This window comes from Pestalotiopsis fici, assembly GCF_000516985.1.
Source record: "Pestalotiopsis fici W106-1 unplaced genomic scaffold PFICI_Scf_2, whole genome shotgun sequence".
NCBI lineage: Eukaryota > Fungi > Ascomycota > Sordariomycetes > Amphisphaeriales > Sporocadaceae > Pestalotiopsis > Pestalotiopsis fici.
Genome location: NW_006917092.1, coordinates 6,546,743 through 6,569,759, shown reverse-complemented (window position 1 = coordinate 6,569,759; position 23,017 = coordinate 6,546,743). Strand labels below are relative to the sequence as shown.

The window sequence follows — 23,017 nt, the reverse complement described above, 5'->3', positions numbered from 1 at the left end:
TCCCCGTCAATGCAAAAGTCGCTTGTTCGACCTAAAGAATGACCAAGGAAGTGGAGGACGAGGAAGACGACGACAACGTTCCAAGGTTGTCAATGCGTCAAGCTGCGGCGGATGCTTTGGATGCTGAAATGCGGGTGTGTCGTGAGCATGGTGACTGGGGGATCCGGTAGGTGGAGGAACCGCGTAGGTACCTACCTGTACGATTGGGCCGTGACGGGTCCAATCCTAGGCAGGATGGGCCCTACCTAAAAGGTCCCTCCTGCCTTGCCGAAGGTGATGCAAGTCCTACAAAGGTGTTCGTGCTCATATTAATTCGTACTACAAGCTTTCTTTGACTTGGGCAAAAAATTAACACATTTTCATGTCGAATGGCACGAGAACTTTTCTGATTGAGCGTTGTACAATTGCATTAGTAGGTAGTCATACCACGAATGATCGCAGCGGCAACGATGATGGCAATAGTGGGAACTAGAACCTCACATGTACGAGGCTTGGTTTCTTGGTTTTGCGATCCACTGTCAGCTTGCAACGGAGGACGACTACCAATTATGGCTACATTACAAAGTGAGGTTTGTACGTTTCAGCAATGCTGGTCAGAACCCAAGTTTGAACATGATCAATTCAAACTCTAAAAAGCAAAGCCAATATCGCGTCCCCCGTCCTGATCCCGGCATCAACAAATCTGGGCGTAATGTTTATTTAGGCACGTGCCGGCTGGCGAATGAGATTGCTACAAAATGATAGCTACCAAGGCTAGGTGACGCACTAGAACGCGTCGCGAACAATTGAACAGAGGCCTGAGTTGTTAGGTAGAATTGCAATGTGGGGGCCGGAGATACCACATTGGCGATTGGTTACCGAGAACCAACATCCAGAACAACGCCAGCCGCCAGCAGGGCCCAAGTGGTAGCTCTACGCAACATACTCACCTACATCTACTGCGCCCTTGCACGAGCAACGACCATTACTCTCTCGGGATCAAGAATCAGTGGGGGGTCAAAGGGGCAGGAGATTGACGCGGACATTTCTGAACAATGCGCCGCCAGTGACTGAGCTAATCAAGCTCAAGACGGAGAAGAAGACGGCGATAAGCACGCAGACAAGTGAGCGTCACTTGCTTCGGAACGTCGGGGCGCAAGTCATCAAATCACAACGACACCTAGATTGCAAAGCTTCTTTCCTGTCCCCAAGCGACCGAGCGAACGAGCGATCGATCAAAGCAGGTCGCCAACAGGTGCAACATGTCGGAATTCGAGGTGCCCGCGTCTCTGCCGGCGGGGCAGAGTGCCGTAACCGGCGATATTAGAAACGAAGTCAAGAAGCCCAAGAAGAAAAAGGTCCTGCTCATGGGCAAGAGTGGCTCTGGAAAATCGAGCATGAGGAGCATCATATTCAGCAACTACATTGCAAGAGATACGCGAAGGCTGTGAGTCGCTCTCGTCCGTTCCGATACGGCTACGCCAATCATGGCCCCGTCCGGCAAGCGGTTCCTCGATAACCAGTGGTTTTAAAAGGTTGCCGTCGGGGGAAATAAACTTGGTCCGATTTCTGTGCTGACCGTTACTACCCCAGCGGCGCGACCATTGATATTGATCTATCCCATGTCAAGTTCCTTGGCAACTTGACCCTAAACCTATGGGACTGTGGTGGCCAAGAAGCCTTCATGGAGAATTATCTCTCGCAGCAGCGCGTGCACGTATTTTCAAACGTTGGCGTGCTCATCTACGTCTTTGATATCGAGTCTCGGGATGTCGATCGGGACATGGCAACCTATGTCTCCATTATGTCGGCACTTACCCAATACTCACCCGGGGCCAAGGTCTACGTGCTCATCCACAAGCTTGATTTAATCATGACGCATGTGCGCGAGAATGTCTTCATGGAGCGTGTACGCCTCGTGCGGCAGAAGACGGCCGAATTCAGGCAAGGATCAGGATTCACGGGAGACCTTGATGTGACCCCCTTTGCCACATCCATATGGGATCAGTCCCTATACAAGGCATGGGCTAGCATCATACACGATCTTGTGCCAAACTTGTCCGTTATCGAGTCTCAGTTGGAAGCGCTAGGCATCCTGATTGAGGCCGAGGAACTGCTCTTATTCGAGCGGACCAGCTTCCTGGTCGTGTCCAACTGGACTTCGGAAGAGGGGCATAACAATCCCACAGCTGACCGTCAGGAGCGCATCTCCAACATTCTCAAACATTTTAAGCAGAGTATCAGCCGCTTTACTGGGACTCCGAGAAATGCAGAGCAGTTCACCTTGATGGAGCACAAGGCTGGCGGTCGATTTTCCATATTCTGCCTCAAGGTGTGTTCAGTCTCCCCCGTCCTAGAAAGGAATCTAACGAGATACACCGCGCCAGTTCACTACCAATACATATCTCATGGTGATATTGCCGCCGGGTGAGGCGCGTTTCAACGCGGCCAAGCTAAATTGTCAGATTGCTCGAGAAAGCTTCAAGTTCCTTGACGGGCCCGTGTCTGCCCCCGGACAAGCTCAGATTACCGCATGAGAGAGATACAAGTGCTCGCTCTCGACCATCAAGTCACGGATGTGGTTGCGGCTGCGATCCGTACTTGCGCCTTTAATACGTACTGTCTGTGCAGGGAACGCAAAGAAAGGGCATCGGTGGATGGTACAGTGCCGCAGATGCCTGGCGATGTTCCACTTGTAAGCGAGTTCCTTTATATCAAGAACAGGCAAAGTAGTCTGTACGCGAATGGCATCGAGCAAAAAGGCCACGAGAAGGTGCCGATACCCGGCTACAATGACCAATCGCGATAAGCATTTGAGCCACGAATTAATGACAGGCAATCTAATTTGATTCTCGGACGTGTGGGCCTGAACCCCTTGCCAAGGCTTTACCAGGGTGACGGCGGCATTCAAGTGATAAGCTTATGGCAGGCGCTCGTCAATCGAATGGAACCTTATTGGGTGCAGATATGCACGGTTTAGAATTCGTGGGGTTATTTGACTTGTCTACAATTGGCCTACAAAATTCATGGCTTTTCGAGAATGGTATCCGAAATAGGCAGGTTGTGTCCTGTCCCCATCAACTTCAGTGGGCATGTATTGTCTTGGCATTAGACACTACTCTCCAATAGATCATGTGAAACATTGGCACGAGCTTGACAGACGGCACTGGCAATGATCTGAGTGGAGTTGAGATCTGATTCTTAAGATAGACGATTACTGAGGTGCTCATAGGCGGTGAGAGATATAAGCTCATGTGTTTACCTGGTTTTGCTTATTCCGCTGAGAATACCCAGCAAGATTCATTAAATAATCGTATTTCTAGGAAGGCTATATAGGTTATCCGTCTCGGTAGTAGTGCAGTAATACTCAATATCAAACCCCACCGTACCTGACGATCGTTCCCCGTCGCGATATGCCATGACCAAGGTCAGCTGCCTCCAGGAGCACAGTACTACCCGAGAGCCAAGTAGGGTCGCACTGGAGCTGGGTACTGGAGCTCTACTTCATATAGCCTCAACTATAATCAGTTTCTTCTCGATTTCCGGCGGTTTCCAACCCACTTTTACAATTACAAGTATACACACGAGATGTGGAAAGCACTAGCATCGGAATCGACCTGGTAGGCCCTCGGTCGCCTTCAGCATATAAACCGGCAGTATCTTTCAAAGCTTTCGTCTTGAATCTCCTCGTCCTCGGAGCCAGCTTCTTGTCAGAGTCAACATCACAGACCAGTGGTTAATCCAACTCTCACACAAAATGAAGTTCACCGTCTTCGCTGCCAGCCTTTTGTCGGCATGTGCTGTTACTGCAGCACCTGCTCCAAAGCCTGACCCAGTTGCCGAGCCAGCCCCTTTGCCCAGTCCTGTATGTTGGTTGAACATATTTGTCTGACGGCTGACTTCGATAAAGCTGTCTGTCAGTCCGTATATTCCATTAACTAACATATTTTGTCTAGTCTGGCATCCCGACCGCTGCGGCTGCCAAAACCCAGCTGGCTGCGCTCACAGTAAAGGCATCTGCCAGCGGTGATGACTACGATCGCGATCTTTTTCCTACTTGGATCACGATTTCGGGAACCTGTGACACCCGAGAGTTTGTTCTCAAGCGTGACGCTACCTCCATCACAGTGGATAGCTCATGCAAGGCCACGGCTGGCAAGTGGACATCTCCATATGACGGAGCCAGTTGGACAGATGCGTCTGATCTCGACATTGACCACATGGTGCCACTGAAAAATGCTTGGATTGTATGTACCGGCTCACTCGAGAATCTTGGAGAAACTAACTCATGTTTGTAGTCGGGAGCCAATGAGTGGACCACTGACAAACGCCAACAATACGCCAACGACATTGTGCGGCCTCAGCTGTGGGCTGTCACTGACAATGTCAACCAGTCCAAGGGAGACAGAAGCCCGGACGCGTGGAAGCCGCCATTGTCGAGTTTCTATTGCGTCTACGCAAGAGCCTGGATTCAAGTCAAGTCTTACTGGGATCTGAGCATTACAAGCGCTGAGAAGACTGCCCTGACGAGCATGTTGGCAACGTGCTAGGCTGCATAATTTTTTGTACGGACGGCTTTAGGTGACTCGATGGGGGGATTGGCTTGTAGTTTATCCATTTCTTGCCCTAGTAACAGTGCCAGCCTCATATTTGACAATGACACCATTCTCAAGTCTGCTTGTTTTGCGTAAATACGTGGGAGCAATGCTATTTTCATAATGGCCGTCAAGTCAATGGGCAGAGATGTACTGAATGTATTTCTGCAAAAGATTCCTGATATTGCTCGGGTGCTGGCAGGCATCTAGAATTTATTATCGAAACTTTCAGGTTTCACTATTGTGTCTATGGACGGTAGTAACCTGCAAGTCAAAAGCTCTTCATAAGTCAATGCTAGCAAGGTTTATCATGCAATTCTAGGCACATTCCATCATGTGCTTCGCTTAACCATGGCTGTGCCGCCCTTCTTGAATTCTGCCATATCGCCTAGCACCAACGACTTGTCCGTGTGATCCTTGTTGGGGAACGTGGTGGCGAGAACCCATCCTCCAGAGCGCAAGTCGGGTGACGACTGGGTGATGAAGTTGTACACATCGTTCACAGTGTGAGTCGTGTTGAATCTTGCCGGCAGTCGAGTACCGTCGGGCATCTGAATGCGAATCATGATTGTAGGCTGGGAGCTGTCTACATTGGTAGCTGCAGTAGAAGGAGCTGCGGTTGAGGCTGAAGCAGGCGGGGCAGCAACGGGCACAGTGGCGGCGCCGCTGTCGCCAGGAACAGGACTGCCTAGTCGTCTGCCCTCGCCACCAAAGGGTTTGTACACCTTTGGAAGCTGCCTAAAGTCCTCGTCGTGCTGCTCAAGCTTAACGTCTATGGGTTCGTCATAGCGAACATTCATCAGTTGAAGGGGAGCGCGGCCCTGCTGAATCATGCGCAGTGCTTCCGCATTCTCAGGGTCGTCGAAACGTCGCAAGGGGCCGTCGTCAATGCTAAAGCCATCGCGCCAGAGGTGAAGTCGTCGTTCTTGTACAGGTGCGTTTGCAGAGGCAGGGGCAGAGGCGGCGCCGTGAGGGTCGGGGATCGTACGGCTCTCTACTCCTTCGCCACCTAGTGTCTGGCCGGTTCCGCGGAAAGAGGCGGCGGTTGAAGGACCTGCCGAGGAAGCCTCGGGACGTGGTGCCTGTCTTGAATCTCAAAGTCAATATGAGATCTAGCCGACGCTGAGGCATGGTTTAGTACTTACGATCTTGCCTTGGCCAATAGGTCATCCAGAATGCGTTGAGCATTGCCCTTGGCCGAATTGGGATCCTGAACGGCTAGGCCACTCTTCTCACCGCCGGCGTATGTGTCTCTGTGGGGATCATCGTCATCGTCATCACTGTCATCATCGTCGTGATCATGTCCGCCGCCACCAAGTGAACTCAGCGTGGCGAGGCCCTTCTTCTTGGGTTGAGTCTTCTTGGCCGAGCCGCTGGAAGAAGTCGAATAACCTTGTGCAGGGCGACCGTCGAGAGTTCGGGGACCAGTGTATCCGGGTGGTGCAGCTGCTGCTGAAGAGGAAGAAGCAGGAGCTGCTTCTGTGCCAGCATCCTCCTCGGCCTCATCAGCATCAGCCATGAGCGATGCTGCAGCGGCGTCGAGATCCCAGTTGTTTGCTGACAGGTATTGAGTTGCTTGCTCGGGTGTGGCATTGGGAACGAACTCGAGGAGCTGCAAGACCAGCGTGTCGTGATCGGTATCGCCGGCCATGATGACCAGATAATCAAGGTAGTTGTAATCGACTGAGATGGATTGCTGATTGTAGAGGAGAACAACTGGTCAAGCAGTAAGTGGCGCCGAGCACGGAAGTGGGTTATTGGCAATCGTCGTGGGTTGCAGTAGTAACTGCAGGCGTCAGAGTCAAGAAGGTGGAGGAAAAGACGAAGCAATAGGAGTTTCGCTGGAGAGGTGGTAAGTACCAAGTCTAATGAAACACAGAGTAATGTGCGCCAGACATGGATACCTTACAAAGATCTGAGGCTTCTAAGATGTTCTAATGAATGATATGACCCAGCTTCAGGCAGCTCCAGCTACGTCAAAGCTCCCCGCAGTGGGCTCTGTGGATTTACGATGGGCTGAGGGGCGCCAGACTTGGGGACCCCCCGCGCGGATCATTAAGGTACCGAACTTCCGCAGCACTTCACTGTTACTTAGTCTTTCATTGTACATCCATGCCTACCTATTATCTGCCCCGAGGCCTACCTATTGTGTACCGCTAAAGTCAGACTGCCGCTCCTAGCAGCATGCGCGCCTGCGTTTAGCAGTGTTTCGACGCCTCATAGTACCCAGTTTACTCCGACGCTGCAACCAACGCGCAAATCCGAACCTGCATTCGAGGTACAATCTACCGCACCATCTCCATCTGCCTCATTTCTTGACTACTATTAATATTAGGTCATCAGTATCAACCAAACGTAAGCAGACTTGAACCAACAATTCCACCCAGATTCCTGACAGACAATACCAGCTACCAATCGTAGCTCTGATACTCTGCGAGAACCCGCCCATTGCAGTTATGGCTACCGCCGACGAACCGTCCTCTCACCTCGCCGAGTCTGGTGTCACGATTCACTCAGACAGCGAGCAATACTCGGCCGGCGAAGAAGCATCGACATCTCGCGAATCATCTTCATCCTCGACGCCCATGATTCTATATCAGCCACCCACGATCTGGGGTCTGATCCGGGGAACTGCCATAAACTTGTTACTGCCATTCATCAACGGCATGATGTTGGGATTTGGAGAGTTGTTTGCACATGAAGCTGCGTTCAGGCTGGGATGGAGTGGCACCAAGGTACGAACCATCGTTGGGACGCTCCCGAAAATTCCTTGACGGATGACCGTGACGTCTCCCGAGTCAACACATACTGACCGCAATCATAGGTCTTCCCACTGTCACGACGAACCGCCCATCCTATTGGACCGGGCATTGAGATTCGCGAAAAGGCAACTCCACCTACCCCGGAGCTCCAGGACTTGACAGCCATGGAATAATGGGGAGGTAATAATATGGAGCAATTAATAGACTATATACTCTGCGTATGACTCTCAGCTGCTCAAGCAAAGGTCGGACAGATGTAGAAGACGATAGATGGAGGCTGAGAAGGTGATTGTCATCAACAGAGAGCGAGCCCCAGCGGCGCAACCAACAGATGACATGTTTGGCCTGGAATAGCTACGCAATGTCCTCGAATTGCCTTGACCTTCTATTTACAAAATTTTATTGTAGATGGATTCCAGGAGAGGTATTTGACAATGCATTGATCAAGACAGCCGAGGTTAAATGGATCATTTGTACATTGTCAAACGGCGCCACCTCAAAAATAACAGCAAAATAGACTACCATGATATGATAATATTGATCAAGCATTATAAATCTACATCTAGACATGTGCTTGGGTTATGAATGCCATGACTTGCAAAAGGCAATAGTTGATTGATTAGCTACTATCCCGCGAATCAAGCCACTGAAGAAAGGCAGTGCCGTCTTACTGGGTACCATCGGGCCACTACATAAAGGTAAACCCTGGCCATGCGGCGAGCCGGAACCCACCCGCTTAAATGCATGCAACTGCACCGCGCTTGGTCCGCGTTCTGGGTTTGGCCCAAAAAATTTATGGCCTGGTATCCCAAACGACAATTCACACAGTCAGTGCCTCTTCGACTTCTGGAGTCTGAAAGTGAACCAGAGTCGCATTGCACCACAACCTGGCACCATGTTACCAAGCAGAGGACTTTCCATCTCACGCCCAGTAGCAGGGCTGCGCCAAAGTATTCCACGTCCACGACAGGTATGTGCAATTCGTCCCCGGCTTTTGCAGCTTGTCGCAACCCAGACGGACGTCGATTCGGTACTAAACTGACCTCATTGTCCAGACAATCTCGTCATGGCAGACTGCTACGCGCCAATACTCTCAGATTCAACGATTTGGACGTTCCTCACAGCCATGGAGTCCTAGCTCGGGAGCTCTCCTGGGCCATAGCAGCGCGTTGCCCCGATTGTCCTCCGTTTCCCGCAACTCTCTTCGCTTGGGTGCCACGGCTGGTGCTTCGCGATCTTTGTCGCTCTGGCCCTTTGGTTCAAGCCAACAGATTTCCGAGAGTAAGAATGCAAGCTCAGCAACCTCATCAGCTGCCCAGACTGGGCTAAGCAACGAAACCACTACATCCGCCTCGCCACTGTCCTCTCCCGAGCCACACTTTGCAGAGCATACCACAGGCAGCCCAGACGTATTCGAAAGCTCTGCCGACCCGGCCGCATCTTCTTTCAGCCCTGAGCTATTTAGCGACCTCGAATCGGCCTCAATTCTTGATATTCCAGAACAAATCGGCTACCTCAAGCACTTGGGCTTGGACTTTGGTTGGGGTCCCACCGCCATGTGCGAGTGGCTTCTCGAACACATTTACATTTATACTGGGCTGCCATGGTGGGCCTCCATTGCCGCTGCCGCATTCGGCGTTCGACTTTTAATGTTCTATCCTACTGTCATTGCTCAACAACATTCTTCCAAATTAGCTCTGCTGCACAAGGATCCCGAATTTGTTAAGGCATCGGCAGAAGCCAAGGAAGTTATGTGGGACAAGGATGTAGACACCATGCAGCGGATGAAGGTACAAGCAAGAGTTCAGGCAATCACCAAGCGTGCAGGAGTGTCATATTCCAAGACGTTTCTACCTCCTTTGGCTGTTATTCCATTCAGTTATGGCATGTTCCGTCTCCTGAGAGGAATGGCGGCACTGCCGGTGCCCAGCCTTGAGACTGGAGGTTTTGCTTGGATCACCGATTTGACCGTATATGATCCCACATACATCCTCCCCCTGGCCTCGGCCGCTCTGAGTGCTCTTACCATGGTGCAGCACCAAAAGGCCAACCTGAACCCGACCCCGCAGAGCGAGTCTATGGCCAAGTTCATGCTCTACGGTCTCACCCCTTTTATGTTTGTCGCCACCATGTGGTTCCCTGCTGCCGTCCAGTGGTTCTTCTTCGTCTTTGCCCTGTCAACCGTAACACAGGGAACGGCGACACTTAACCCTATGATTCGCCGCCTAGTTGGGCTGCCTGCCATCCCGGGCAAGTCGGCATCGATTTCGCCGACAGGAGTGCAGTATCAAGCTCCTTCGCGAGGAGGCATCCGCGGCATGATGGACGGTGCCACTCAGAACATGACCAATCTACAAAAGGGCATTGAGGACTACACTGGAGGTCCTGCCAAAGCCGCCCTCAAAAAGGCACAGGACTATGAAAAGAAGAGGGCACAGGAAGAGAGAGAAAAGGCCATGAACCGAATGCTCGAAAACCAGAGGAAGAGAATGTCCCGGCGAAACTAATGGATGATATGTAGTCCTGGCAGGTGCTGGCAAGCAAAGAGCCCCGTATTTCAAGACTTTTGTACTATAGCATGTTGCAGTCGATCGAGGGTCGATCTGACGCAGACCTCATCTGGAATGCCCACAAACAAGGACATCCGTATACATACTAGACCATATCACATGCCGGCTTATTGGCCAGCCTCTTTACTGTATAAATCCTTTTCTTGTATTCACCAGGAAACCCCACTACGTGACTACGGGGTGACAATCAAATAGTGCACGTGACAATATTATAGAATGTAATACGTCTTGTGCCTCAAAGACCAATCAAATGGCCAATTGATCCTTGATGGAAACCCATTCCTTGAGTCACCTGCGCCCAGAGATTGTTTGAATGATTAACTATCAATCGAAGTTGGTGTAATAGATACCAGCTATGCAGGGGCTGGTCATTTGCGTAGGCATCACCACAATACTATGTTGGACTCTCAGAGGGGAGATTGATATATATCATTGCTTTATGTGGATTTGAAATTGCCGTGTACACTAGATTTCGACCCTAAAGTAACACCATCCGGACAAGTACTTGACTATATTGTGGAATCATCTCCTGGTAGCATGACGTCGGTCTTTGTTCAGTAATCAGATTACTTCGAGTACATAGTAGATCAGAGACTGGTGCTGCCTTGTGTTATGGATAATCTCTATTATACGTGTTGTCAAAACAGTAACTGCCTTATGCAATAGAAATAATAATGGAAATTTCACCGGATGCTCGACTTTCATCCCCCTTGATTGAGGCACGATGGACGTCAATTTTTCAAGCGGTCTTGTATGTCCATGAGCATATGCGAGCCTTCATGGGGGTCATTCGTGATGAACTCCAAGCTGATGCACATTTGTAACTATAGTAGAAAAAGTGCTTGTGTCTAAAAACCAAAATTGACAAGGCCGCACTTGTTGGGATAGCCTGGTTTTCCATGGACTTTATCTGATAGACTGATGCTGTGCATCGTGGAATAGGCTAGGAAGCAAGATGGATCCCGAGCGGTATTCATTGGGGTAATCTCAGGAGGGCCGTGCCTCTGATGCATTTTAATAAGCAATTTTCCTCTCTTGTTCTCTGAGCATGTGCTAGGTGCTACCTCTTATAGAATCGACATTTCCTGTTCTCCACATTGTAAGATGTTGCTGCTTGGTGGCATGAGTGAAGGCCATCGAATGGCCGACTCTTGAGCGAATTGAAACAACTCTGTAGCTGGGTACGGTGCTTGAACTCGTGATTGAGGAGGCAGGCCCCGAAGGCAATGCTCGACAACAACCGTGGACAGTATCGAGAATATTCCAACTCCCAACTCGATTACCTAGCGGTATCAAGGGATCCCATTGCACACACTGATCGACTCTTGGGAATCTGACCATGTCATTTTTCGGCCGATGATTCTTCTGGCAAAAGAGAATGTCCGGCTCTGCGCTACGTGACAAGCTCTAAGCACTAGGTCCAAAGAGTCGTTTGGATGTACAGATTAATTGAGAACGCGGATTTGGGCATCATCTGTGGATAAATGTTTGCCAGCGCCCGCACAAGTTGGGCGGCCGACGCAACGATTCTGGCAGGAGAAGGGGACAAGTTTTGCCAAGCCATCTGGCCGTCAGCATTCCAAGCTAGATATTCTAGCAAGAGGTCCGTTCAAGCTCTAGTCAAGGTCGTAGCTCCGCGATCTCAACGCCGGGTCGGTTGCTGTGCGATAGCTACAGGCTGGACAAGTCATGATCAACAGCGGCAAGTCATGTCAGGGGAACTCTCAGGATTCCAGAATATCAATGCCCATGCAGATCCAAAAAGCGCCGAGTCCCCAACATACCAGACGACGGGTGGCCACGAGGCGTGTACACTAATGCTTGAGGGGACCAACCCGACTCGCCGAGCATGAGCCGGTGCAAGCCCACCAGACTTGTCGGCTAGTCTTGGCCACTATCGATATCATCGGGGTCCGGTTCGACATGTTCAAATTGGCTCCGGCCAGCAGTAACGGAACGAGCCATTGGTCGTCGGGCAGTAAGATCTGCCTCTGTCGGTTGATTGCTTTGGGGGGCCTTACAAGTTGTTTGTGTATCTCATGCTCCTTTCGTGGCGCTCACTTACAAGATTGCATATTCTGCCGGTCATTTCTAGGTAGAGGAATTCCTTTGAGGCCATCCCAAGTCCCAGATTTACGCCTTTCTTGAAAAGGCACAAACATGGTGGCTATTCAGCTGGCGACCGCACCAAGAAAGCTTATAGCCACGTCTAGTCCATGTATACTGACTAGACGCCCGCAGAATGACCATGGGGGTTGTTTGTACAACAGAGACGTGTCCAAGGTACTCTACAGCTACGACCCTACAATATTATATAATTATATTCCATGGGCTGCGGTCATGTGTGTACAGAGTACTCTGCGAGTGAACATACATTGATGGAAAAGCTCGGGCCAGGATCTACGCGGGGAGACGTGAGTGTGCAAGGGACAGTGCTCATTCGAGGGTCCTCCAGTGCCAAGTGTGTACAAGGATAAGGTAAGCTTATGCCGCTCTGCGCACGTACATGACCTACTACTCCTGCTACTGCGTGCAACTGTTGGAGGCTTTGAGCGTCGGGAAATACTTGCAACGAGATCGGGACGACCCTGACTCGACGATCATGGCCAACCGTGGAAATGCCTGAAGAAGCCCGAATGCCAGCAATAGTCTTGATATACTGCTGTTGGTCTGTGCTAAACATAGAGAGAAGGTAGGGGTCCAAAGAGACCAGAGAGAGGGAGGGGTGGTAAAAGAAACAAAAAAAAAAAGTCATTGCTGCGCCGCGCATCAACGATTCCATGTTCCGTTACCGCTAGGATAGCCGTGGGTCATACGATTCAGGGGGGCACGGTTCGATCATTTTGCACTTCGGACCAGCTTCCGGCTAATGACATTTCACTTGACTTTTTATTCAAGTGGTGGGAGTAGGTAGGCGGAGTAGGGGAATCAACCGTGTCTGGCACAAGAATGGATGATACAGTGGGTGATCTTCTTCATCTACACATGCTATTCCCTCTCCTACCCACAAGGGACACTGCAGTATGCGTACGTATGTAGTACATGCGTTACCCTGCCAAGTGCATAGCTTGCATTCGGGATCCAACGAATTGATCTGATCTATTCAGGTACCTACTACCAATTGGCATGCTACTCACTACTGCCAATCCTCTACACCACTAAACTATGGAGATTTGCATACTAGGTACATGAGAACTTTTCGGCAAGCATTGCACTTGTGAAGGAGCAGTGACTCAAAGCGCAATACGGCGATAGTAATAGAAATGAGGGATAATAACAAGAAGGAAAACGGCCGTTGAATGACAGTAAAGACAGTCACTGATTTCCTTCCTCCACTACTCCGTACCTACACCAGACAACCTTGACCCAAGTAATAACAAGTGGGCGCCACCACACGCGCATCCGATCATCGACAAATCCATGTCCGACCTAATGTGAACCCATGGGGCTCTGGAACTGGGACCGTGCAGTGTACATCAGTTCCCAGGCCACTAGGCATGACATCCCGGTGACATGGTTCCTGGAGATCCCTCTGTCCCTGTTGATTTCCTGTTGGTGGCCGCCCCCATGGATGGAGCCAAGACTATCCACTGCCCAGGGCACTGAGTCGGGGGACCAAAGTGTCGTAGTGTATTTCCTAGGTTAGGTAGGTAGCCCGCCAGAAAAAAAAATACGCTGCTTCAAGGGAAAGGGGTGATTTACCAGTTCCAGGATATGGAAGCGCCTTTTTGGGGTGGGAAATCGAAATTGCAAGAGTAGGAAGAAAAGTACCTACCTACACCCGCTTCTTTTTGCTGGCCCAGGTTAATAAATGTTGTTAATCCAGTAGTAGCTAGCTGTGCGGAAATTCTAGCCCCGAACCACTGGTCGGTCTATTAGGTGCTATTCAAATATTGACGACGAGCTACCAAATTGTTCGGGCGGTCCCTTTCTGGCTTGTTCCTGTTTTCTCGTCTTCCTTTCTTCTCTTTCAAATCTTCGGGTGGCCGCAATTGACTTTTCCTGATCATTGTGCGACCTGATCCTTGACTTCAACTTTCGCTCTCTGCTACTCGAGAGCTGCTGGCCCGGTACCGACTTTTTCCGGACAAGCAGAAAAACAAAAGATTAGCAAAGCACTATATCACGAGACAGCCAACCACTGCTGTTCCTTTATTATCCTGGATATCGCGAGGCGAGAAGACTAGAGTTGAACCTTTACTTCTCCCGACTCCCAGCATTGCGCATTGACTGGCGCTCCCAAACAGTCGAGCCCGGTCCAAAGACTTGGACATTTTACAGCAACGGGTCAAACAGGAACGAATCCATCAAATTTCAGCAGCTCAATTCCAGACCGGGCTGCTGCCACTTAATTACCCCACATCCCCTCACCAATCGAGAATAAGGTGTGTCACTGGATCGGACCATACAGCAGCAACAGCAGTAGTATTATTATTACTGGACTGGTTCGGTTTGTAGGTCGCATCCCTCTGCAATTCCATAAACTCTTGTACCCGGCCGAGGCCTACGACGAATCAAAGCGCATCCCGAGCTGCTTCTAAAAAATTGCTTGCCGCAAACACCACACCCTAAAAAAAAACTACCAGACATACGAGAAGAAGAAAAAAGTTCGACAGGGGTTTTCTAGCAAGCACCGTTGTCGCAATGGGTCTCTTCTCCAAGAAGCCAAAGGCGCCCAAGGTGGTGGGCAAGGAATTCCCAGGCGATTCAAACTCGACCACAAGCTTTCAGTCAGACCATGAGACGCTCAAGTCACCCATCAGCTCAAATGGACGCTCGTTCAACCGGGCATCAGCAACGGGCGCCAGTATCCCCACGACGCCTCTGACGCCCTTTTCGCCAAAGGTGGATATGCCAAAGCCACCGGACCCGAATCTCGACCCGGCCGCATACTTGCAAAGTCTGGGCGCAGTCCGAGAAAGATCAAAGATTGTCGCCGAAAAGGCAATGACCAATACCTTGAACCATTTTGATGTGGACATGTCCAAGTTTTCCGACGTCATCAGCTTTGTCTGTGGAATCATCAAGGTGAGTACTCTAGTCGCGATTGCCATTGCGCACACGCGCTTGTACAGCTGCTAATGACATACCTTGCTAGAGAGACTACGATGCGCCCTTCAACTCGATTCCCCCTCACGGTCGATACCAACACTTTTGTGTCGGCGGCCGCGATAGGATAGCCAATCTCCTTTCAACATTTGTTGGCATTGACGAAAGTGAAAAGTGCCGACGCCTGATTGACCTTTTCCTCATCAGCGTACTTCTTGACGCTGGTGCTGGAACATCATGGACTTTCAAGAGCGCCGAGAATGGCAGGATATATCGACGATCAGAAGGTCTGGCGATTGCCAGTCTCGAGATGTTCAAGTCGGTATGAAGACGAATACCGCCGCCCTGCAGCCCGTACCCATTACTAACATTTGTAGGGCCTCTTTTCTGGCGACCCGAACAACAAATTCCAGGTCGACAAGAATGGTCTTCGTAGGTTGACCGTGGAAGCGCTGGCTAAAGGCGTGCAATCCCGCCCTGGAAACGAGCTGGCTGGCTTGGAAGGACGGGCAGAGATGCTCATCAAGCTCGGCGACGCCTTGGACCAGAAGCGAGAGTTCTTTGGAGAGAGCGGGAGGCCCGGATACATGCTTGGTAAGCTGCTACTTGTGCCAATTTAGCCATGGTCATTCATCTGACGCATTTAATCACAGATTACCTCTTGTCGCATCCCACGACGCAGGCATCTTCCATGCCCATTGTTGTGCTCCCTGTCCTTTGGAACGTTCTGATTACTGGTCTTGCTCCGATCTGGCCAGCGTCTCGGACGGCTATCGACGGAGTATCCCTGGGAGATGCATGGCCCTGCTCGTCCATGCCTCAGGCTGTGTCGTCGCCATCATCACCAAGCTTCTCGGCCTTCCCCAAGTCTCAACCTCCGACTGCCGCCTGGGAATCTATTCTGCCATTCCACAAGTTGACGCAATGGCTTACGTACTCACTCATGCAGCCAATGCAGTCTTTGCTGAAGATACACTTTGCCGGTGCCGAGATGCTGACAGGCCTACCCGAGTACCGCAACGGTGGGCTCTTTATTGACCTGGGTGTCCTGATTCTGAAAAAGGATGACATGGAGCGTGGACTACAGAACTATGCAGACTACTGTCGGCGCAAGAACGTCAAGGCCGTCGAAGTAGCGCCCATGTTTGAGCCGGGCGACGACGTCATTGTAGAATGGCGCGGTGTGACAATTGGTCTGCTGGATCGACTTTTGCCTGAGGTGAACAGATCGCTCACAAGGGAGCTGAATGGCTCTGAGCTTACATTACCCCAGCTTTTGGAAGCTGGTAGTTGGAAGGTGAGTTGACATCCTGTCCCCAAAATACAAGTGCTAACAATTCCAGGGCGGTCGAGAAATTGCTGAAGTCAGTAGGCCCAATACCAAGGAGCCCCCAATTCTGATAGATTCGGATGGTACTGTATTTTAAAGTGACATGCTCCAGAGTCCGCACAGGACAAATAATGAGAAAGAAGGGAAAAAAGAGAGATGTCTACCACTGGAAGGATGACGTGGATTCTCGGGAGCAGTCAGCTATACCTTGTATAATGTTTATTTCAAGATCGGCCTGCCAATTGTCCACATCGCAAATCAGACGGACTCGAGAGCTGTGATCTCCATGTTCCTCTACCCGCGCCGATCTTTGGTGATATGCCTCGTGACACTTGTACCATGGGTCATTATTCTATTATACGGCAATGGAATGAGGCTTGGGGCTACCACATGCCGAGTAGCTGGGTTGAGAGTCGAAGGAACAATCATAAATTATACTGGTTGTTGCCACATTTGTTCATTTCCCTAATGACCTTCCTCCTTCACAATTGCCCAGTATTGTGCTGCCTTGCTTTCTCGCCACCTCTTGCCCCATTTAATCACCAACAGATAAACACTGCAAATTGCCAAGCCGACAAAGGCCGCACTAATAAAACAATCTTGAGTTCCCAAGTCATCCAGCCATGGCGTGATCCCGTATCCAATCGCAAAACTCATTGTGTTTCGTATAATGATGCAGGTCGTGAGAGCGTCGCCAGACAATTCGCGATAGGAATCTATCAGATAAGAAACAGACAATGTTACCCCGACTGTGTTAGAAAACGCAGTTGCACCCATGGCGCATACGAGGCCAAACCAATGTACATGGTGAGCAGCCCCAACACCCCAAAGTATAAGTGACGCTGGCAAAACAATAGTAGACACAGTGAACAGCCACAATCTATGTTCTGGCTCTAGAACACCATTGTTGTTGCGGGCTACCCGAATAATGAATCGGTCTGAGAACACTCCCGTAAAAGCCGAGCTGGAAAAGTGTAAGCAACGAGATGGGTCAGAGGATTCTTGGGTACTTGCGCTGCTACAACTCCTACAAGGCATGCTACGTAGGTTAGACCCACGAGAGCTGGGGTAAAATTGTAGGGACTGCCTCCGAGAATGATGGAACTGGTGGCGTTGAGGATGTTGAAGAATATCAAATACGTCCCATAGCTGAAGCCTGCATAAAATACCACAGGCCAAGAAAGCAGTTTGAGAGATTGCCAGGCTCGGCGATGCATCATGAATGGCCGTGAAATATTTAAAACGGAGAGCTTGCTCCGGAATGACTTGGTGTTCTTGCTGAAATCTCGCTGCTGGTCTATCACCCGATTTTATATGAGATTCTTGATGTATATGCCCGATTGGTTGGACTCACCTGATGCGGATCTGCGTTTTGACTCCCTGTCGTAGTTTGTCTCCTCCATGAAGAGAAAAAGAAAGATCCAGGTCACAGCAATGAATATTGCAGGAAAGTAGAAAACCCACTTGTACCCCATACTGTCATTGATAAAGCCACAGATGATGGGTGCAAAAAAGTTGCTCCCGGCTAGGGTAAAGGCATACCAGCCCATGTAGGTTGCACGCTCGTGAGTAAAGAATAAATCAGCAATGGTTGTCTCTGGGAGTGCCTCGATTGGTGCGGCAAAGAAACCTGTAAGAATGCTTTTTGCAATCCACTGCCCTGTGCTGTGGGCATACGGGCTCCATATAGTGACAGCCATGAGCGCAATCAAAGAGAGCAAGTAGGTAAACCTCTTGCCGTATTGCAGAGCAAAAGGCTGCCAAAACAACAGAGACCACCCTAGAAGCAGAAACATGTAGCCCGTACCAGCATTAAGCGTGGCAACCGAGACATTGAGCGCCTCGGAGAGAGGAACAAGCACCGAGTAGACGACAGACAGTGCTATTCCATTGAACCAGGTATATCTGACCAAAGTCAGCAGAGATACATGGGGACTCTATTGCCTCTGGCTTCAAGATTTGCAAAGAACTACTTACAGCAGAGAGCATGACAAAGCCAAGTATTTGCGCTTTGGAGTCCAGTTTAGAGGGTCCTCGGGATCCTGCAACGGCACCGGGACCAAAAGAATGTCGGCTCTGTCGCGAACATGCTGAGCAACAATTGTATGCTCCAAATCTACCAAGTGGACGGTACCTGGAGTGCAAATATCATCAATCTCGTTCGAGTCAGCCATTGCGAATCTTGGCTTGGCCACGGTCTTTCTGTTGTTGTCTTATGGCAGTTGGACGTGGGATCATCCCCGCGGCAGACTGTCTAACAAATGAGTCGTCTAATCAATGATTGTCCAAGGTAGGGAGGAGTAATCACCTGCATCGTGCATGAGATAACCGTGTGTCGCACATGGGCCAATGGCATTATCGGACCTTCTCTATCTCTATCTACACCCATCGGAGCCAAACAGCAAATAGTGCTGAAAGGTCAACAAGATAAAGAGAGAACGAAGTTGGATTGAAATGGGTGGGAATGAAATATAGGATAAATAACCTACAATAAGTCAATATCATTATAATTATGGCTGTCATGTACATCCTGATGCTAGGTCGCAGCCTTAGCTACCTCCTTCTTTCTCAATGAGTCGCAATAGGGTTCAATTTCACCTCCACAAGGATCAATCTATGAGATACCGACTCCTTGTGACTTTTCCCAGCGTCGATAAATGGAATTGCATCATAATTCCGAGCACTTGGGCATAAACGAATGGCCGGAATGCCCGATGCCACCTTTATTTGCAATAGATTGTTGACCTTCGCCACTCGCCTATGCATCCTTGCCAAGAAATAGAGTAAACACCACTATCTCGACCATATACCCCGCATCACGGGCAATCGGCGTACGGAGCAATGCAGGTAGTTTCTCCAAATTGGAGTTTAGACAAAAGCTCAAATTTCTTCCCCAAAGAACCTTTCAACCCTGAATCTTGAAAGAAATAGAGAAATAAATAAATATTTATTCGCCTGATTATAGAACTAATTGGATTTGTTGCATTGGAAACCCGTGGTTTACTTGCTGATTTTGGGCAAATGGTTGGTTTCTCCATCCGAGTTCTTTCGCATGATGGTCACTGTCCAAGGTTCGTCCACAAATCCCGGACCTCTGTGCATATGAGGGGTGATCTAGGTTTGCAGCGATTGGCAGGAGCGTGTTGTTCGCTGACCTCACAGCGTTGCATTTAGTAGGTGCCCGTGAGATGCACCACCCTAAGGAAACATTAATATTCAAAGTGGCCAGACTCAGGACGACCAGGTCGCAACAGGCAGTCAGTACATAATTCACCCTTGAAAGACGCAGAGTCCGACGTGAAATTCTCCTTGTGGTCAGCACACATTGTTTGGCAACACTGAGGATTCTGTCTCCGTGCTGGTTCCGATGAAATATATTTCCGCCATCCTAGCTGCCTCGCTGGCTGCGACAAAAGTCGTTGCTCAGGAGACAGGCGAACATACCGACTGGCCGAGATGGTGTGGAAAGGTCTATGAAGCCGGCTACCCCAGCTTTGAGCCTGGAGGGCATACCACGGAGCCAGTTGACAATGGCACAACAAACCTCTACATACAATTCAAGCCGCGCTATTCCATCTATCTCGACGGAGAGTCGAGCGGCTCTTTTGTTGTTAATGCCGCCTTGTCACCTTGGTACGGCCTCTCGTGGTCCAATTCCACCTCAAATGAAAATACGACAAAACCATTTGATGTTCTTTTCTTTTCCATCAGCCTCGTCTCGAATGACATGGTTCTGGTGGAGGATTCAATCCCCGTTAATGTCACGGGAAAAGAGTACGAGTTTGATCTTTCATCAGTCGCGCCAAGTACAACGCCATATGATGTCGTCTTGAGTGGTTCTTCCGAGTATGGTGATTGGCATTATAATGCGACATCCACGCTTCTGTACCTACCGGACAATCCCGAGGGCAGTGCAACCAAAATCGACAATCTCAAGGGTGGCCTTTTATTCAAGAGCCCCGACACGGGAAACATTTTCGAGCCTCTCCTCCCATATGGATACTATGGCCTTTACAATGGTTCAAACAGCACAGAGGCTGCCGACGATTTCGTGAGGAACTATACTAGTGACGGCCAAGGCCTTAATGCCATTATTTCCTTGGCCGGATTCGACGATGCCAATCCAGTGTATAACAGCATGGATCAACAGAGACTACGCTTCATGTACGACTTGCGAGGTTCATACCAAAACCTGTCCATTGTTGAACAACATGTCAATGCCGTCAAGAATCACACATCAATCTTTGCCTACTGGACCGCTGATGAGTACGTTATAATAAAGTAGTGACGAGACATTCTTACTGACAATAATAGACCTGACGGCCACCAGGCTCCATTTGATGCTCCCACCAATGCACAGGCACTTATTCATCAACTTGATCCTTATCATCCGGTTGCGGTCACGTTGAATTGCCAAGATTACTACTTTGGGCCCTACTCGGCGGGTGCTGACATACTCATGGAAGATGTCTACCCGATTGCCATTAACGCTACCTTTTCCAAATGGAATACTACGTGCAACGCTACTTTGGGTGATTGCGGGTGCGACAACTGCGATGGAGACGTCCAAGACGTATCGTCCCGATTGGATGATCTTTCGACCTACGAGTATTGGCTCGGAAGATGGCCGTTGCCAAAGTTTCATAATCCTCAGGTCTTTCATGGAGAGGATTACTGGTTCAGGGATCCAACACCTGGTGAAGCAAGAGTCATGAATGCTCTCGCATTTAATCGAGGCGTTACTGGGATCTTTGGATGGACCTGGCCTGGAAGCTGGGAATTATTCGACGTACATACCGAGATGGCCCTTGTGGTTACGCAGCCACCTGTCCGAGATTTTCTCTTAAGCGGGAATCCTGGGCGCATATTTGCCACAGTCTCAGAGCTTTTGGATATAGCTTACTGGGCTATCGATGATCGAGTCATGGTGAGCGTGGTGAATGGTGGCAATGTCGATTTGCAAGGTCCCTTGTCGTTTGAGATACCTGGGCACGTAACAACTATTGAGTCGGTCCCTTTTGGTAATCTATCGTGGCAGTTTACCAATGGTCAACTGAGCATTGACACACTCCCTACCATGACGGCAAGTCTTGTAATACTCAAAGAGTAGTATAGGGCTCAAAAAGTTAGACCAACATTGGGAAGGTGTGGTGAATGAATTTGGATTTGCTCAAGCAGAATCGTTCCAAGGCTGCTATTGCAACTCGATTAGCTATATGTCATGGGCCCATGTGAGCTAACTTCTCCCCCATCATCCGGGAGAGCAATCTGTTCGACGGGTAGGTTGACTGACGACGTCATGCGAATTTGTGGGTATATGTATGCGATCTATCTATATTAAATCTTTTCCCATGCGCCGAAACCTATTCCCAACAGTACTCATCCATGGTAGACGTACTTATGCCATTAAAGCAATGTGCTTGAGTTCGCTGTTGTGGGAGTTAGCCATTGTAATGCCTTGAAAAATAAGCAAGTGATACTCACTTCTGAACTTGCTGGCCAACTTTCATGGCGGGATACTCGACCTCTTCTCCCTCGTCTCTGCCAAGGTCGAACTGAGCTGTACGGATTTTCCTCGCCTGTTCGGCTAGGATCTCGTTCGGAGACAAGAGATAGTCGGACGATAAGTGGTAGAAAAAGGTCGAGGAAATGCGGACCAATGGTCTATCAGGGAACTCCTGCTTGCGACGTTCCACAACCTTGAGAGTCGCATCATTGACGACTACTTCGTGAAATCCAGCCTTGATGAGACCGCCGGTGAGATGCTCCAACTGCTTGCCCGCTTGCACCAATAAGTGCTTTCCCGGCGGGATACTAACAGGTATGCGCCTCCCAGTGTTTCGTGCCCAGATGTGTAGGCCGGGGTATCTTGAGCGACCGTGAATGGTCAAAAAGTTGAGATCGGTGTGAAAACCTGCGAGAATACTATCTTTCTTGCCGTATTTTGTGAGATTGGAGGCTGTCGGTGCAAGCAAATGAGGTCTATAGTATGGTTAGTACGTGAACACCTTTGTGATTGTCACCAAGTCTTACCCGTAACGTCCGGCTTCGATGAATGCTTCTGCAGGTAGGCCAAGGCCAACAGCAGCCATGCCAGAGATATCCGTTACTCTAAGGACGCAAATGGTAAGCCCATGACCAATTTCTTGAAAGAAGGTCACACAACACTTACGCATCTCTGAGAGTATTTCCCCACGCGTTCATGACCGGTTCCCATCTGTCATGTATTTGCCGAGCATCCGGAACAATGTTTGCAGCATTCAAGCCGGGGAACTCAGTCTTATACGGCGGGTTTTCGACCATTCTCCAAAAGAATCTGCACTTTGGATCTGGCGAGTGAGCCTTGATGTCCAGCGGCCGTTCGGATGGCGCAAGGCGTTCAATGACCTTGAGGCACGGCTCATCTACCGCGCATTTTGGCTTTTCTGTGTTCTCCAGGGTAACGCCGATTTGATAACCCAGCTCTGGCCTCTCATCCTTCTTCAGCTCTTCCTCTGGTTGCGCAAAATAGTCCTCCAGCAAGTCAAGAAAGGTGGTGTTGTCTTCCTCTGAAACTCGGGAATCATGCACGACTAATGCGCCGTATGTGATAAGGGCATCGGCCGCTTTTTTGCACTCGGCAATCACCTCGGGAGAGTCGCGAGGCTTGCTCCGAAAAATGTCCACGTCGATCACTGGTAAATCCATCGACAACTCCTTGCTTTCCTGCGCTTTGTCTGCCTGTGCGGCCAT

General features: G+C 49.9%; 9 protein-coding genes across 9 annotated transcripts; 6 read left to right on the top strand and 3 right to left on the bottom strand.

Annotated features, from left to right (window-relative positions):
* Positions 1–1,241: 1,241 nt before the first annotated feature.
* PFICI_04190 (uncharacterized protein) lies at positions 1,242–2,516 on the top strand (the record flags this gene model as incomplete). The annotated part of the gene is made up of 3 exons (XM_007832771.1): positions 1,242–1,426; positions 1,573–2,311; positions 2,367–2,516. 3 exons carry the CDS (start codon positions 1,242–1,244, stop codon positions 2,514–2,516), a joined length of 1,074 nt encoding a protein of 357 aa, XP_007830962.1.
* Positions 2,517–3,736: 1,220 nt separating this feature from the next.
* Positions 3,737–4,529, top strand: PFICI_04189 (uncharacterized protein; the record flags this gene model as incomplete). Its single annotated transcript, XM_007832770.1, has 3 exons — positions 3,737–3,844; positions 3,936–4,226; positions 4,278–4,529. 3 exons carry the CDS (start codon positions 3,737–3,739, stop codon positions 4,527–4,529), a joined length of 651 nt encoding a protein of 216 aa, XP_007830961.1.
* A 377-nt stretch (positions 4,530–4,906) lies between these two features.
* On the bottom strand, positions 4,907–6,225 carry PFICI_04188 (uncharacterized protein; the record flags this gene model as incomplete). Its single annotated transcript, XM_007832769.1, has 2 exons — positions 4,907–5,660; positions 5,720–6,225. 2 exons carry the CDS (start codon positions 6,223–6,225, stop codon positions 4,907–4,909), a joined length of 1,260 nt encoding a protein of 419 aa, XP_007830960.1.
* An 805-nt stretch (positions 6,226–7,030) lies between these two features.
* PFICI_04187 (Mitochondrial import protein 1) lies at positions 7,031–7,509 on the top strand (the record flags this gene model as incomplete). The annotated part of the gene is made up of 2 exons (XM_007832768.1): positions 7,031–7,309; positions 7,399–7,509. The coding sequence occupies 2 exons, from the start codon at positions 7,031–7,033 to the stop codon at positions 7,507–7,509; spliced, it is 390 nt and encodes a 129-aa protein (XP_007830959.1).
* A 722-nt stretch (positions 7,510–8,231) lies between these two features.
* On the top strand, positions 8,232–9,843 carry PFICI_04186 (uncharacterized protein; the record flags this gene model as incomplete). Its single annotated transcript, XM_007832767.1, has 2 exons — positions 8,232–8,306; positions 8,392–9,843. 2 exons carry the CDS (start codon positions 8,232–8,234, stop codon positions 9,841–9,843), a joined length of 1,527 nt encoding a protein of 508 aa, XP_007830958.1.
* A 4,707-nt stretch (positions 9,844–14,550) lies between these two features.
* On the top strand, positions 14,551–16,382 carry PFICI_04185 (uncharacterized protein; the record flags this gene model as incomplete). Its single annotated transcript, XM_007832766.1, has 5 exons — positions 14,551–14,934; positions 15,005–15,277; positions 15,333–15,549; positions 15,609–16,252; positions 16,299–16,382. 5 exons carry the CDS (start codon positions 14,551–14,553, stop codon positions 16,380–16,382), a joined length of 1,602 nt encoding a protein of 533 aa, XP_007830957.1.
* A 783-nt stretch (positions 16,383–17,165) lies between these two features.
* On the bottom strand, positions 17,166–18,459 carry PFICI_04184 (uncharacterized protein; the record flags this gene model as incomplete). The annotated part of the gene is made up of 4 exons (XM_007832765.1): positions 17,166–17,249; positions 17,317–17,582; positions 17,640–18,190; positions 18,263–18,459. The coding sequence occupies 4 exons, from the start codon at positions 18,457–18,459 to the stop codon at positions 17,166–17,168; spliced, it is 1,098 nt and encodes a 365-aa protein (XP_007830956.1).
* Positions 18,460–19,652: 1,193 nt separating this feature from the next.
* PFICI_04183 (uncharacterized protein) lies at positions 19,653–21,395 on the top strand (the record flags this gene model as incomplete). Its single annotated transcript, XM_007832764.1, has 2 exons — positions 19,653–20,551; positions 20,600–21,395. 2 exons carry the CDS (start codon positions 19,653–19,655, stop codon positions 21,393–21,395), a joined length of 1,695 nt encoding a protein of 564 aa, XP_007830955.1.
* Positions 21,396–21,765: 370 nt separating this feature from the next.
* On the bottom strand, positions 21,766–23,017 carry PFICI_04182 (uncharacterized protein; the record flags this gene model as incomplete). Its single annotated transcript, XM_007832763.1, has 3 exons — positions 21,766–22,267; positions 22,319–22,396; positions 22,458–23,017. The coding sequence occupies 3 exons, from the start codon at positions 23,015–23,017 to the stop codon at positions 21,766–21,768; spliced, it is 1,140 nt and encodes a 379-aa protein (XP_007830954.1).